The sequence below is a fragment of the Protopterus annectens genome, chromosome 8.part0, assembly GCF_019279795.1.
Source record: "Protopterus annectens isolate FY-2018-M chromosome 8.part0, PAN1.0, whole genome shotgun sequence".
Taxonomy (NCBI): Eukaryota; Metazoa; Chordata; order Ceratodontiformes; family Protopteridae; genus Protopterus; species Protopterus annectens.
The window spans coordinates 85,154,064-85,167,681 of record NC_056741.1 but is presented as its reverse complement, the minus strand read 5'-3'; the positions used below and the strand labels follow the sequence as shown (position 1 = coordinate 85,167,681).

Sequence of the window (13,618 nt, the reverse complement as noted above, 5' to 3'; positions counted from 1 at the left end):
GACTACTGTGTGTGGGCAATGCTGTGCATTGCTTGCCATGTCTGTGTTCCTTCATCCATGACATGGACGGTGTCTGGGATGTGCACACCTGCCACATGCATGTACAGTGAAATGTGTAACTGTACCTGGGGTGTCCAGCCCATGTTGTGAACACAGATTATCATCAGATGTGCCAGTCCTGCTCACCTGTGGTTGGAGCTGGTAATGGCCAGCAGCTTTACACTGCACCTACATGGAGTGCATGCTATCAGCATTCCTTGGTGTCAGTGGCATCTGTCCATATGGGCATGTTGTCAGGCATGGTATGTCCATTGTGGGTCACATGTGATGGCACCACAAGTGGTGCAGCTGTCCATTGAGGAACATGGGGGAGGTGCACTGTCTGCACGTATGTGCATATTGGACGGATGGACTGGGTGTCATGCCCTCTGTGGCCCACCACTGTCACTCCATAGTTACTATCAGTGGCCAATATGCAGTGTACTACCCACATATTGGCTGTTACCTAGGAATGTGTGTGTGTATGACATATGGGGTGAGAGTGTGCTCTAGGTAATACTGGGGTGCTAACTGTGATTGCCTGGCCTTGATGTTACATGTCTGGGTATGGCTCTGCACCCTGGCCTCTCAGCCATATCACATGTGTTGTCCCTGTACAGTGGACAACATGATATATAGTATGGCCACCATATAAGAAATATGCAAAACCTGCTCCACATTGGCTACAGGTGTCACAACCACCTCTACATGGGATATGGGTTACAATCACACACTCACACATGCACACCTGTCATGTTTGGGAGTAGAATCTCTACCTAATTAGTGTATTACACTACAGCACTACAAAGTTATAGTACTCGCCACAGATATTACTGGAGTAGTCCTTGCCCAAAAGTGTATTTCACACTGCCAAAGTAGGGCATTTGAAATGACTGCAAGAGACTAGCCTAAAATGCATTGCTCCCTACACAGACAGTGACACACACAATACATCCAGAACTGCCATATGTGGGGATGGAGCCCAACCACGCTTCGAATTCACAATACAGCAGTATGCAGTTACAGGATGTGCTATGGTGAATGGTGGTCTACAGACTTCCCAGAGGTGTATTTCTAGGTGTGTGACATCGGCAGACTTGCCAAAGGTGGGTATGTGAAATGTGAGTACCCTAAAAGCATTGCTCTCTACACAGTCAGACATGCACGCATGCACACACAGGTAGCAGGTCAGGGGTTAGAACACCCAACTAATCCCTTAATCACACTATGGCCATACAATGTTACGGGACATGCTACAGAGATTACTGGGCTACGATTGTCAAAGAGGTGTATTTCAAGGTGCGTGACATCGGCAGCCTTGCCAAAGGTGGGTATTTGATTTGTAAGGGGTGTGAGTAGCCTAAAAAGAATTGCTCTCTACACATTCAGACATGCACACAAACACACACAAACACATGCAATTACCAGGTTTGTGGTTGGAACTCCTACATAACTAGTTTATTACACTACAGCAGTATGCAGTTACAGGATGCACTACAGAGTTTAGTGGGGTACAGCCTTCTTAGAGGTATATTTCTAGGTGGATGACATCAGCAGCCTTGCCAAAGTTGGGTATGTGAAATGTAAGGGGTGTGAGTACCCTAAAAACATTGGGGGAGGTGCACTGTCTGCACGTATGTACCCATTGCTCTCTAGACAGTCAGACATGCACACATACACACACAGTTGGCAGGTCAGGGGCTAGAACTCCCAACTTAATCACACTATGGCCATATGATGTTACGGGATGTGCTACAGACAGTACTGGGCTATGACCATCCCAGAGGTGTATTTCAAGTTGCATAACATCAGCAGCCTTGCCAAAGGCGGGTCTTTGACTTGTAAGGGCTGTGAGTAGCCTAAAATGCACTGCTCTCTACACAGTCAGTGACACACAGACATGCACACATATGCACACACAGTTGCCACATCTGGGGTTTGACCTCCTACCTAACTACATTATCATACTGCAGCAATCCACATTTACAGCATGCTCTACAGAGATTACTGGGCTACAGCTTTCCCAGGGGAGTATTTCTAGGTGGGTGACATCAGCAGCCTTGCCAAAGTTGGGCATGTGAATAGTAAGGAGTGTAAGTAGCCTAAAAGGCATTGTTCTCTACACAGTCAGTGAGAGACAGACACACAAGCAGTGACACACACAGATGCCATGTCTGGGATTAGAACTCCAGCTAACTAGTCTATCACACTACAACAGTACACAGTTATGGGATGCGCCATGGAGATTACTGGCCTACAACTCTCCCAAAAGTGTATTTCACATTGTATAACCTCATCAGGCTTGTCAGGGTACTGCTATGGGGTGGCCAGTGTGTGCATGGCCCATACACCATTCATGTAGGGGTGAAACACCACAGGCAGCCACACACGGGGTCATATGTCACAGGTGCGTGTATAAAGCAACTAGCTGACTACATCCTTGTACAACCATGTTGCGCAGCTGGCACATGGACCACATAGTCTGTGGTGCTAACAGGTATGGGTCACTAGTAACTGCAGTATGTGACATCGGCACCTGATGTGTTCGGGGCCCTTTGGCTGTGTGCTGGGTGGGACAGGTGTGGATGGCTCCTTGTCACGGTCACCCTCTTCCACACATCTATATCCATCTACCTTTGGCTTATTATGGTGTGTTGTCCTTACATATATGTCTGTATTCCTATCCACTGTGTGTGCAAGGCATGAGTGGTGCATACTGACATGTGTCTGCAGTAACAATTGCAACCACTGGATGTGTCTGGTCCACTGGTGTTTGCATACATTGCCTTCATGTGTTAAGTGTGTGAGCATGCCCAGTATGACCTTTCAGTATGCTGATGACTGACATTGCCTTCATTTCTCCAAGTGTGTGAGCATGCCCAGTAAGGCCGTCTGTTTTGCATATGTGGAGCATGTCCAGTGGTTTCTACTGCACAGCTGACCTTTGTGTTTTACACTGACATGTAGTATGCTGTGTCTGCAGGGTATCCACTGATCATTTGGCATTGACTGTTGCAACATATCTGCATAGCAGGGGGTACACCTGACTATTTCTATGTTTCTACACAGGATTGTGGGGGGTGCACCTGACTGTTACTATATTTCTATGTGGGGTTGGGGGGCACATCTGACAGTTGTACACATTTGCTAGGACTGTACTGGTATGTCCTGTAGTCCATTTCAGTCAGTAGTCTTACCTATCGTGCTAGCTAAGCCATACCGGTGTACTACCGTTCTTATCTTTTGATTGCATACACATTATAGGTTGATAGATTGGTACTAGGCTATTGGCTCTAGGGCCTATACAAGCCTAGCCATAACAATTCCCTGGCTATTTCTTCCCACACTATTTACTTCTTGGACCCTCATCTAGCAGGGTGACTGACTTGATCCCCGGGGTGAATTTCCTTTCCCCCATCCAATTGTCAAGGTTCCTTTTGAAGAGGGCCAAAGAGGCACTCTGCTTGACATGTATGGGCAGTCTGTTCCAGAGTCTGGGGAGTCCCTGGGTCAGGAACCTATCCCTCTAGCATATTTTGTTTATTGTGATGACAACATGTAGATTCCTGGAGCGTGTGGCTCTGAGGGATTGGGATTTCTTTAAGTGTAGCATGTCCAACAGCTCTGGGTTTGACATGGCCTTGTATGTTAAGCAGAGATTGCCTCTGAGTAGACAATATGTGACAGAGCATAGCTGGAGTTTTTTAAGGCGGTCAGCATAGGGCATCTGTTTTAGGCCTGTGATTCTTTTAGTGAGGTATTGCTGCGGCCTTTCCAGTTGTTGCAGGTGTCTTGAGAGGTATATATCAAATGGGGCATTGTATTATATAATGGGTCTAATGAGGGATGAGTACAGTGGGACAATGACCTCCTTTTTTTTCTGGATGAAAAGACCTTAGTGATGAGTTGTGTCGCATAGAAGGATTTCCTGACTGTTGTGGCGATGTGGTGATCGAAGGTAAGACCACTGTCCACCTGTGTCCCTAAGTCTCTTATCACACTTTCGGTGTTTAGTGTACTGCCACCTATGTGGTAATTCACAGGTACATGGTTTTTCCCAAAGGGGATAACTATACATTTCTTGGCATTGAGCTTGGGCCCATGGCTCTGGCACCAAGCATCTGTTTCTGTAAGGCACTTTTGTAGAGTATCGGCATCATTTAGAGATTCAATAATGGCTTCCAGTTTGCAGTCATTTGTAAACATTGTTAGCCAGAGTCCCTTAGTACTGGCCTGTACTTCAGAGAAGTGGATGCCAAACAGGAGTGGTCCCAGGACTGAACTCTGAGGTACTCCACTTGTCACTTGTCTGGAGCTGGATTTGGAGTCAGCTACTTTTACAGTGTGGGTTCTGTCAGTAAGCCAGTTGGCAACCCACCGAGTGATGCAGGGATTAATGCCAAGCTTATTAAGTTTATCTATGATTCCAGAGTGGGGGATGGTGTCAAAGGCCTTGGCAAGGTCCAAATAGGCTGTGTGGACCACCTTACCCTCATCCACAGCTCTGGAGACTGATTCGAAGAAGTCAATCAGGTTCAGGAGACAAGATTGTCCCTTCGCGAATCCAAACTGGGTGGGGTCCAGTGTTTGAAGGTTGCCAATGTCTTTGTTTATAAGTTCCATAATAATATGTTCCATGGCCTTGCAAATTTGGCTCATCAGACTGATGGGGTGGTAGTTCCCGGGATCCAAGGTGGATCCCCCCTTGTGGAGTGGGATAACTGCAGCTGTGTGCCACTCTTTGGGCACAAAGTCTGAGGTGAGGCTATGATTAAACATGACACTTAGGTGAGGTGCTAATTCATTTTGTAGTTCATGTAGTACACAGCCTGGGATGTCATCTGGTCCCATGGATGCTGTATTCTTAGCTTTGGAGAGTAAGTTTTTTTACCTGTGTGGCCGTTTTTACTGGAATTTGGCAATCTTCCAGTATTGAGATGGGCCATTTAGTGGGTGAGAGCGGGGTGAAGTTGGCACTGAATCAATCTGCCAGGATATTGGCAATATCCTTGGGATCAGTATATTTAATGCCATTCTGTTGTAGCTCAGAGCAGATCTGAGCATTGCCATTTAGATTCTTGACATAGTTATAGAATGCCTTGTGGTTGTCTTTGGAATCTTTGGCAATTTTATTTTCATAACTAGCTTTGGAGGATTTTATGAGGGATCTCAGCTTCTTACTGAGGCTGGTAAGGGAGTTTTTTGCATCCTGGGATTTTCCTCTTTTCTGCAACAGTTTCTTCCTTTTGTTGTAAAGTTTGTTTATGGCAGGGGACCACCAGATTGGCTTCATTTTTTTAGAGGAGAGCATCTTGATTCTGTTTGGGATGGCACGATTCAAGCATGAGTGGATGTGCTCGTACAGTGCCTTAGTGTAGTACTCAGTAGTTGAACTTTCAGTTCCCGTCTGCATGGGTGTCATGAAGTTTGTCACTTCTGACTTGAGTAGCATGAAGTTGGCTTTGGAGAAGGTTTTTATGGAAGTTTCCTTACTGGGGGGTGGGGGTAGGATGTGGATGTTAAGGGTGATGAGCTTATGGTCTGACCTGACCAACGAGGGGGTGATCATATGTGTGGAGCATCGATTTCCCATGTTGGTAATGACTAGGTCTAGGATATTGGAACCCCTGGTGGGGCAATGGATTAGCTGATCCAGGGCATTGGAATTTATGAATTCCAAGAACTGTTGGGCAAAGTTGTTGGTACATTCGTTTTTGATTTCCTAGACATCACAACTGACATCCCACTACCTGGCCTGCTGTAGTCTGTCCATGTAGGCCTGGGTGGGGGTTACCCATACCCCTCATTCAGAGGCCATAGCACGGCATATGTTTGTGTTTGTCTACACCTGTCCTGCTGGCTGTGACTGTTGTTGAGTATGTGACCCCCCTCGTGACTGGCATGAGTGAGTCCCTTATCTTGTGGGTGTCCCAGTTTTTCAGTTGGTACTGCAGGGCTGCCTGTGTTAGATGCACATAGTACGCTGCCTACGCATTGCTAGGCACAGGTAGTGTAATGTTTGGCATCCCTTTTACTCTATGTGAGAGTCAGAGATAGATACTATTCCCTGGGTCATTCCTGTGTCAGTGTATGTGCTATACGTTGCCTCTTTGCCAGGGCCAGGGCATAATGGGCATGTCTCCTTCTGCCTACTGGGGCAGGCTCAGGTTTTTCCTCCTCTGAGCCACTCTGTGCCTGTGCAGGCCTTGGCATTGGTGGGGGGCTATGTTGCCCTACCCCTTTCTGCTCCTGCTGCAGCTGTTTCTGCAGGATCATATTGTGTAGCATGGCACATACAAGAACAATTTGGGTACATGTAGTTGGTGAGTACTGCAAGACTCCCCCAGATGTGTCCAGGCACAGGAACCATGACTTGAGCATCCCAAACACATGCTCTATTATGATTCTTGTTTGTGCGTGTGCCTCATTATGGAGTTCTTGTTTGTGTGTGTGTGCGTATCTGATGGGTGTCATCAGCCACTGCTCCAGTGCGTATCCAGCATCCCCACTAGGTGACTGTGTGGGATGTCCCCATTGGCAAATTTCTGGTACAGCTGCTTCAGATGCCAGATGTGGGAATTGTGGTAACTTCCAGGGCAGCCAGCACACACATTCAGTATCATGCCCTGGGCATCACACACGACCTGGCAGTTGATGGAAGGGAAGCCCTTGCAGTTGATGTAGACCCTACCCTGCTTACTGGTGGTGCTTTGATGCATATGTGCGTGCAGTCTATTGCACCCACTACCTCAGGGCATTCTGCTATTTGCTGGAAGAGACACATACTGCTGGCCAACACCTCATGGGTGAGGAGGAAATATATGTGCTCACTGACATGTGCTGCCATGGCATCCAGGAAGTGGTGGAGTATCCTGGATGCTGATGCCTGTGAGATCCCCATCATATCCCCAGTTGGCCTTTGGAAGGTACCTGTAGCTAGTATTCTTAAGTCTACACATACCTTCATTTCCACTGGGATGGGTTCCCCTTTGTTAGTTCTGTGTGTCAGGTGTAGCCGGCACAGCTCAACAATCTGCTGTAGGAGGTCTCTGTCCACCCTATAGCACTCCACTATCTCCAGCTCATGTAGCCCTTGGTAGGTTACCCTGGGTCTGTACAGTCTTCTCCGTCTCCTCACTGTGGGTTGGTCAGCAGCATTCCCATCCTCACCACCCTCAGCCTCTTCCACAAGTTGTATGATAGCTATTTCAGCCCCTAACATTTTGCTGTTGTGAGTGTTAAAAGTTCCCAGCTTGTTTACACCAGTGGTGTAGGGTGTGGGAAAAACCAGAGGGATAGGTGTTTGCATAGTTTATAGTGGCATTCTGGGCTGGTCTGGTCTGCTGCCTGTGTAATTAGCTGGTTCCGATATGTTGCACCTGGCAGAGAACCTAGTACCCATTGATTAACTTCCTACTGCTGCTTTCCCTTCCCATTGCCCTTCTGTTTCATCCCGGGGGCACGTCGCACAATCGGTATACTCTAATGTGCACACTGTTGCTATTTCCTGGGTTCACTTCCTTTATCTTCCTGTAGATCCCGTTGCATGGCGTGCACACCTGCTTACACTTTGTCATACGTGCTGGGCAGGTTTAGACACGCCCCCTGGGTTTGCTGTCCTAAGCTGGATGCAACCCCAAGCCACAGGGCTCCAATCCACTGACAGTATGCTTGAGACTCCCACACATGATGTCACCTACCTCCTAGTCTTGCACTCAGCTATTCATGCTCATACACTGTTCGGACCTACCTCACATGCTGGGGAAAACCGGGATTCACTATCCTTCCCCTCATTTGCATAGAATTGCTTGCTAATGCATAGTTACATGTGTCACACCGTGCCTCCCCCATAGCAACCACTACTGCTGGCCAGGTTGTCTTTTGCCTGCCACTGACTTGCATGGCAGAATACTGATTTTAGTCAGACTGCTTTTTTTAGGTTTATTTTCTTATTTCCCCACCGAATCCATTTGCGAGCTACTGCCCTTTGTTTCAACGGCCGTGATCAGCGGACATATTATAAAAGTTGCATTTTGTACATTTGGCATTGTTTTCAATGCCAATGGCCTTCTACTTGGTCATTGGCATGCTTCCTCAATGATATGCAGCCTTTATTTGGAGCTGTCATAGCTCCGTTTTGGAGTTTGCAGTACCGTACTCGGTTACAAACCGAGTGCATTTCTGCATATTATGCTAGTCCTGCACGCCCTGATTCCTGCTTCCTGAATGGCAGATTTACCTCATTTGCATGGTTTTCACCTGCAAATAGGGTGATCTGCATACGGGGGCTGGGAACGTGCAGCACTAGTGCTAGAGCGCTTGCACACGTCAAATGAGCACGTACGTGGATCGCTTAGCAGCCATATTGGCAAATTTTCCTCTTACACCAATCATGCATGCCATGCAAGCTTTTAAGAATCCGGGAGAGAATCCTCAGTCCCATTCCATATAAGAAACTGCTTACAGAAGATTGTGAAAATACTGCTCATTTTTTTGACAGCTGCTTTGTCAGAACTCTCTGTAAAAGAAATTAATAAAGCAATGCAAAATGAATTAAACATGTCTCAAACTGTTTAAACCCTAGAGAGTTAAATCATTTACCAGAAAAACATAAGTTTCCTGGGATTCACAAAACTCTATGTAGGCTTAGTTTGAAGCATATATGGAGTTTACTTGTTAGGACAATGAACAGCAGTGCTAATTACATATGCATGGCATGCATTGGACTTACATGAATACAAATGCAGTTTAGTAGCCAGCAGCAGTGTTGCCAGCCAGGACACCATGTAAAACAGCATGAATACCTGCAGACATGCAAAAATGTTTATCTATGGACAAACTAGTTGTGCAGGATTGCGTGGAAAGCCACAATGACTACCAGGCTTTTTTAATAAAGCAATCAATACAATTCCAACACATTACATGAAAGTGTATACAGTGCAGAATAGTGTGCAAACCTATATCAGGCATACTAAATAAAAGTTTTGCAACTGATCAACACGGGTACATAGACTACATTAGAAATATTTTTTTCAGGGGAAGTGTGTGTATTGAAAAGGGCACACAGATGAATTGTAGGAATGAACACAGGGGAAAAGGACAGATGAAATGTGGTAATGTACAGCAGATGAGAGCATGTCAATGTATGTACACCACAAAGAAAAGAGAGTTGTAGCATGAGCAATAGTCACATATGTACATAATACAGTACATACTACTGTGTACACGTCCTGTGTGTGTGTATAGTCATATCATCACACAGTTATTGTATATTATGTGACTGTCACACAAGGTGACGTATCAATGGAGAGGATTCTTTGTGATATAAGCATGCTGACATGAGCAATGGAGAGGACATTATCAAAGAGAGTATATACAATAGGGGGTAGGCGCATATTGTGAAGATGTGCAAAATGAGTTGCCTGAATATGAATGTAATGTCAGCAGAGGTCTCAACCAAGCAGGACACATAGCAACAGGCTCATGGAGAACAATAGATAAAAGTACACACAATCATGGACAATATCAGAATATTACCACCATTAATCCCATGTCGTTGATATATATGTGACTGTGAGTGATTATAGATGGCTCTGCAAGAACACAGGTGTACAACTGTCATGATTTGTCAGCAATCTGTGAGGGGGAAACAAGCACACCTTTCTCAAAATGTAATATCTGCCAAAGAGGGTCTGTATTACCATGTCGAAAGACATGTTCACCAAACACATTTTAATTGACACAGTAATATTGACTTGTCTAAAACCCAAAAGACCGAACGAGCAAATTTCTTTTCCCAGGGGAAAAAAAATCACTCAGCCATCATCGGGGATTTGTCCTTTTTCCCACTGTAGTGTGATCTCGGAGTTGGTATATTTAGATGGGGGGGGTGAGGACACAGTGCCCCACGTTGTAGGGTTTGAAAGTGTGTTCTTTTTTGTACAGTCGAGAGATTTTTTTCCCCTGGGAAAAAATTTGTTGACTTGGTTTCTGCTCTTATGTCCTCATTTCTTCATCTCTTCCACAGTCTGCATCCTGCCACCTTTCTCAGGCACTTCATTTATATTACCCCTAGCTTCTTCATCTGCTCTGCTTTTACTGCCCAGGTTTTTGTACCATATGGTAGTACTGGTCACACCACTGTTTCTGTACCTTACTTTTCAACTTCTTTGACATTCTTCTGTCATGTTACACCTGAGGTTATGCCAGCTGGCTGCTGCAATGATTCTAGCTTTGACCTCTTCATTCAGACTTCCCTTCTCCTCAACCATCCCTCCCAGATACTTGAAGCTATTAACCTGTTCCACAATCTTCACTTCTATTTCAATTCTCACCTTGTTTTGAATTCCCCAATTTGCTGCCATTACCACTGTCTTATCTGTACTTAGTTTCATCCCATGTGCCTTCAGTTTTGAATTCCATTGCAATTACCATGTATCCTTGTAGAAAAAAATAAATAAATACATGTTTAACTATGAGAGGAAATCTGTTTGTGTTTTGAATCACTAATCTACAAGTTTTATATATTTCATTTATCTAACTTCAGATCATCTAGGAAATTAAGTGATTTCCCATAGAAAACATTGACCACAACCTTCACCATCTGGGAATTTGAACTCAGGGAATGAATCCTCAGGGGGGTTTAGGGAGCTTAAAGAAGACCAAAAGACAGCAGGTGATCTTCAGAAAAAAATGATAGGTGTAAGGTGCAATTGTAGCTATGCACAGTAAAATGCATTTAACTGCAGGTTAAAAAAAGAAGTGATTAACCATAAATGGCCTGTAGCTTACAAAAGCTGCTAGTGCTTGCTTAGTGCTGAACATAGGCAATTGCTCCTGCAAAGCCAACCACAGAACAACTCACATTTTTGTTACTTTTTTTTTTTTTTTTTGGAGTTTCACTGAGTTTTGCCTCCCAACTTTATTTATTTAGTTTGCATTTTAAAATAAATTACTAACCTAGCCATATGCCATGTGTCCATGACTCCTGTACCCATGTGCTGATATCATGATTACTTCAGGTGGCTCAGTGAGGGAGACATATCTTAAGTTACTGAGTGGTTTAGTGCAGGTCACTGAATTCCTTAATGGATTACTCATAACAGCTCCATTTGTAACCTCTTTTCCATTGTAGGGTAAAACTGAATGGTACAACTTGGAGCTCAGTGAAATTGGTTTGTGGTTTTGGTGTTCTGCCCTGGAATCCAAATTCATAATCTCATACATTTCCACTTTGTTGGTACTAACATTGTTGACAGACATTACTTTGTTCTCTATACTCTGGCAATATATCTGACTTCTGCAATTACTGGGAAGATACTGCAAACAACCACTGAGTAAGTGCATTTCCAAATATGGATATTATCACTGCATTCACTACGCTAAAGAAAGAGAAGAGTTGTAATGTTAACTTGCGCTCATCACTAGCCAGCAGACTGTTTCATAACAATACTTATTTGTGTTTGTTTGCGTCTTTCAGCTTTTCCCGGTTAGAGGTCGCCACAGTGGAACTATGATCCGCTAATGATTGGTAGTGGATTTTTACATACCGGGTTACCAGTCCTGACACACAACCTTCTACGAAGGCATGCCCCATTCACGTATGCCTCCACACAGAAGACGCTCTAGCTGAGAATCGAATGGGACAACGCCTTGTTATGAGGCGACAACGCTACCGCAGCACCACCACCGGAGTAATTTTCCTATATAATGAAAAGAAGCATAACGCCATCTTCCTACCGATGTTATAAATAATGTTTATAAAAAAAGAAATGGCAAAGACTGTTTATTTCCATACTGCCTAGCATATGAAGACGTGGACATGCAAGGCAGGTGATATACTTCACATGACAGGTGGTGAAGAATATAAAGTAGCTGACATACTTTTCACTTCTCTGTAACAGACTACAACCCTAATAAAGACTCTTTCATAAATGTACTTCTTTGTAACACATTAGCAAACTCAAGAAAAAGAAAGAAAACCATGTCATGCTATTCAATGTGATTATGCTTTACCATTAGATGACGTGCAAAATGCATCTCTTAGCTGGGAAAACTTCTGAGAAACCACACTTAAGTTACTTTCCAGTTTTAGCTTTTTCATGTGGTAATCAACATTCTTTCCTTTTTCTTGAACATCTGCAAATAGAAAACAAGTAAATAACTTTTAATAACGTTAAAGGATGATGCACAAAACTGAATGTTTAGTAAACCAACAGTACGTCCATTTAACTAGGGTATCACTCTCAGATTGTTTTGCTGTATCAGAACAGTAAACATATTATGAGAGCCACCTACCTGATATTATAACGGAAATAGTTTAAAAGAAAAGTCAATGCTGTAAGTTTCAAACATTCCTCAAAGTATATACATATATATATATTATTTTCTAGGGGGATGCAGAAAGTGATTCATCAGGCAATATGCACATATATTACTCCTTAATCATAAGCCAGTGTAAGATCTTCTTTAGCCTCCATGTGGAGCCATTTTCTAGCACAGGTTAAGAACAGTACCAAACTCCAACAAACCTGAAAATAGGGGCACAGAGACTCAGATAATTTCAAACAAATTAACAAAAAAAAAGAAGTCTTGGTTTTCAGAATGATGAAAGTGCTAAATAAACTATTTTTTTGTCAAGGAAGTGGAGTTTTTTTTTTTGTTGAATACTACCAAGTTTTTTACATAAAATAAAAATTCCAATACATTTTTTTATTTAGAACAGTTGTGTAAATGAAGCTTACCATAATAGTAGAGGTATTTAAAACTGCAAATCCTCACCCTAGTAAATAAAACCTCAAAAAGTAAGGGGGTAGAATGAAAGGAGAGAGTGGCTACAATGTTCATCATTAGATGACTCCAGTAGTAGCCAACGCTATGTGGGAAGAATACCCACAATTATAAGGATGAGGAGGGGGAAGGATGAGAGTCCAGGAGCTCCTGGACAATGGTCCTTGCAAAGCCTGCTCTAGACCTGGAGAATGAGTCTTGTTCTTAGTACTTTGTGAAGGTATGCATGGTACACCAAGTTTCTATCTCTACAATACTTCTAGAGTCCATCTCTCTTCAAATAAGCCACAGCAAATGCCAAGTCCCTAGTGAATGTACCTTCTCACTGCCTGGAATAGACTTGTTATGGTGGAAATAAAAAGAAATGCATGGGACAGTGACATGAAGTTATATATTTTGACACTTGATGTTCTATTTTCTAACCCTCATAGGGAATGAATAACTAATCAGAATTTCTGAAGCATTTAGTTCCATTAAGATATTATCAAGCTTGTCTGCGGACATCCAAATGTTTGCAGAAACCTTCTACTTCATTTCTAGGTTCTGGAAAGGAGACAGGAAAATAAATAGTTTGGCTAAACCTAAACTCAAATATTTCATAACTGAAAGATTCCAAAGTTGTTTCAGGTTGGAGTGTGTCAAGCAATCTGTCTTGTCTGAGTAGGTCCAATCTGTTTCAGTTGCCTGTTGTCACGTAGCCACACATTCAAACTTCCCATTAAAATCTACTAAAATCCACAACATCAGAATAACATGCCTAAAACTTTAAACAGTTCCAACTTAGAGCAAA

At 43.6% G+C, this 13,618-nt stretch overlaps 1 protein-coding gene across 1 annotated transcript in view; it reads right to left on the bottom strand.

Annotated features, from left to right (window-relative positions):
• Nucleotides 1-13,618, bottom strand: part of LOC122808147 — a 644,680-nt gene that overhangs the window by 386,758 nt on the left and 244,304 nt on the right. Inside the window, exon 4 of the mRNA XM_044079118.1 lies at nucleotides 12,055-12,177. Coding sequence (XP_043935053.1) covers nucleotides 12,055-12,177 — 123 coding nt within the window. The remainder of the gene's footprint in view (nucleotides 1-12,054; nucleotides 12,178-13,618) is intronic.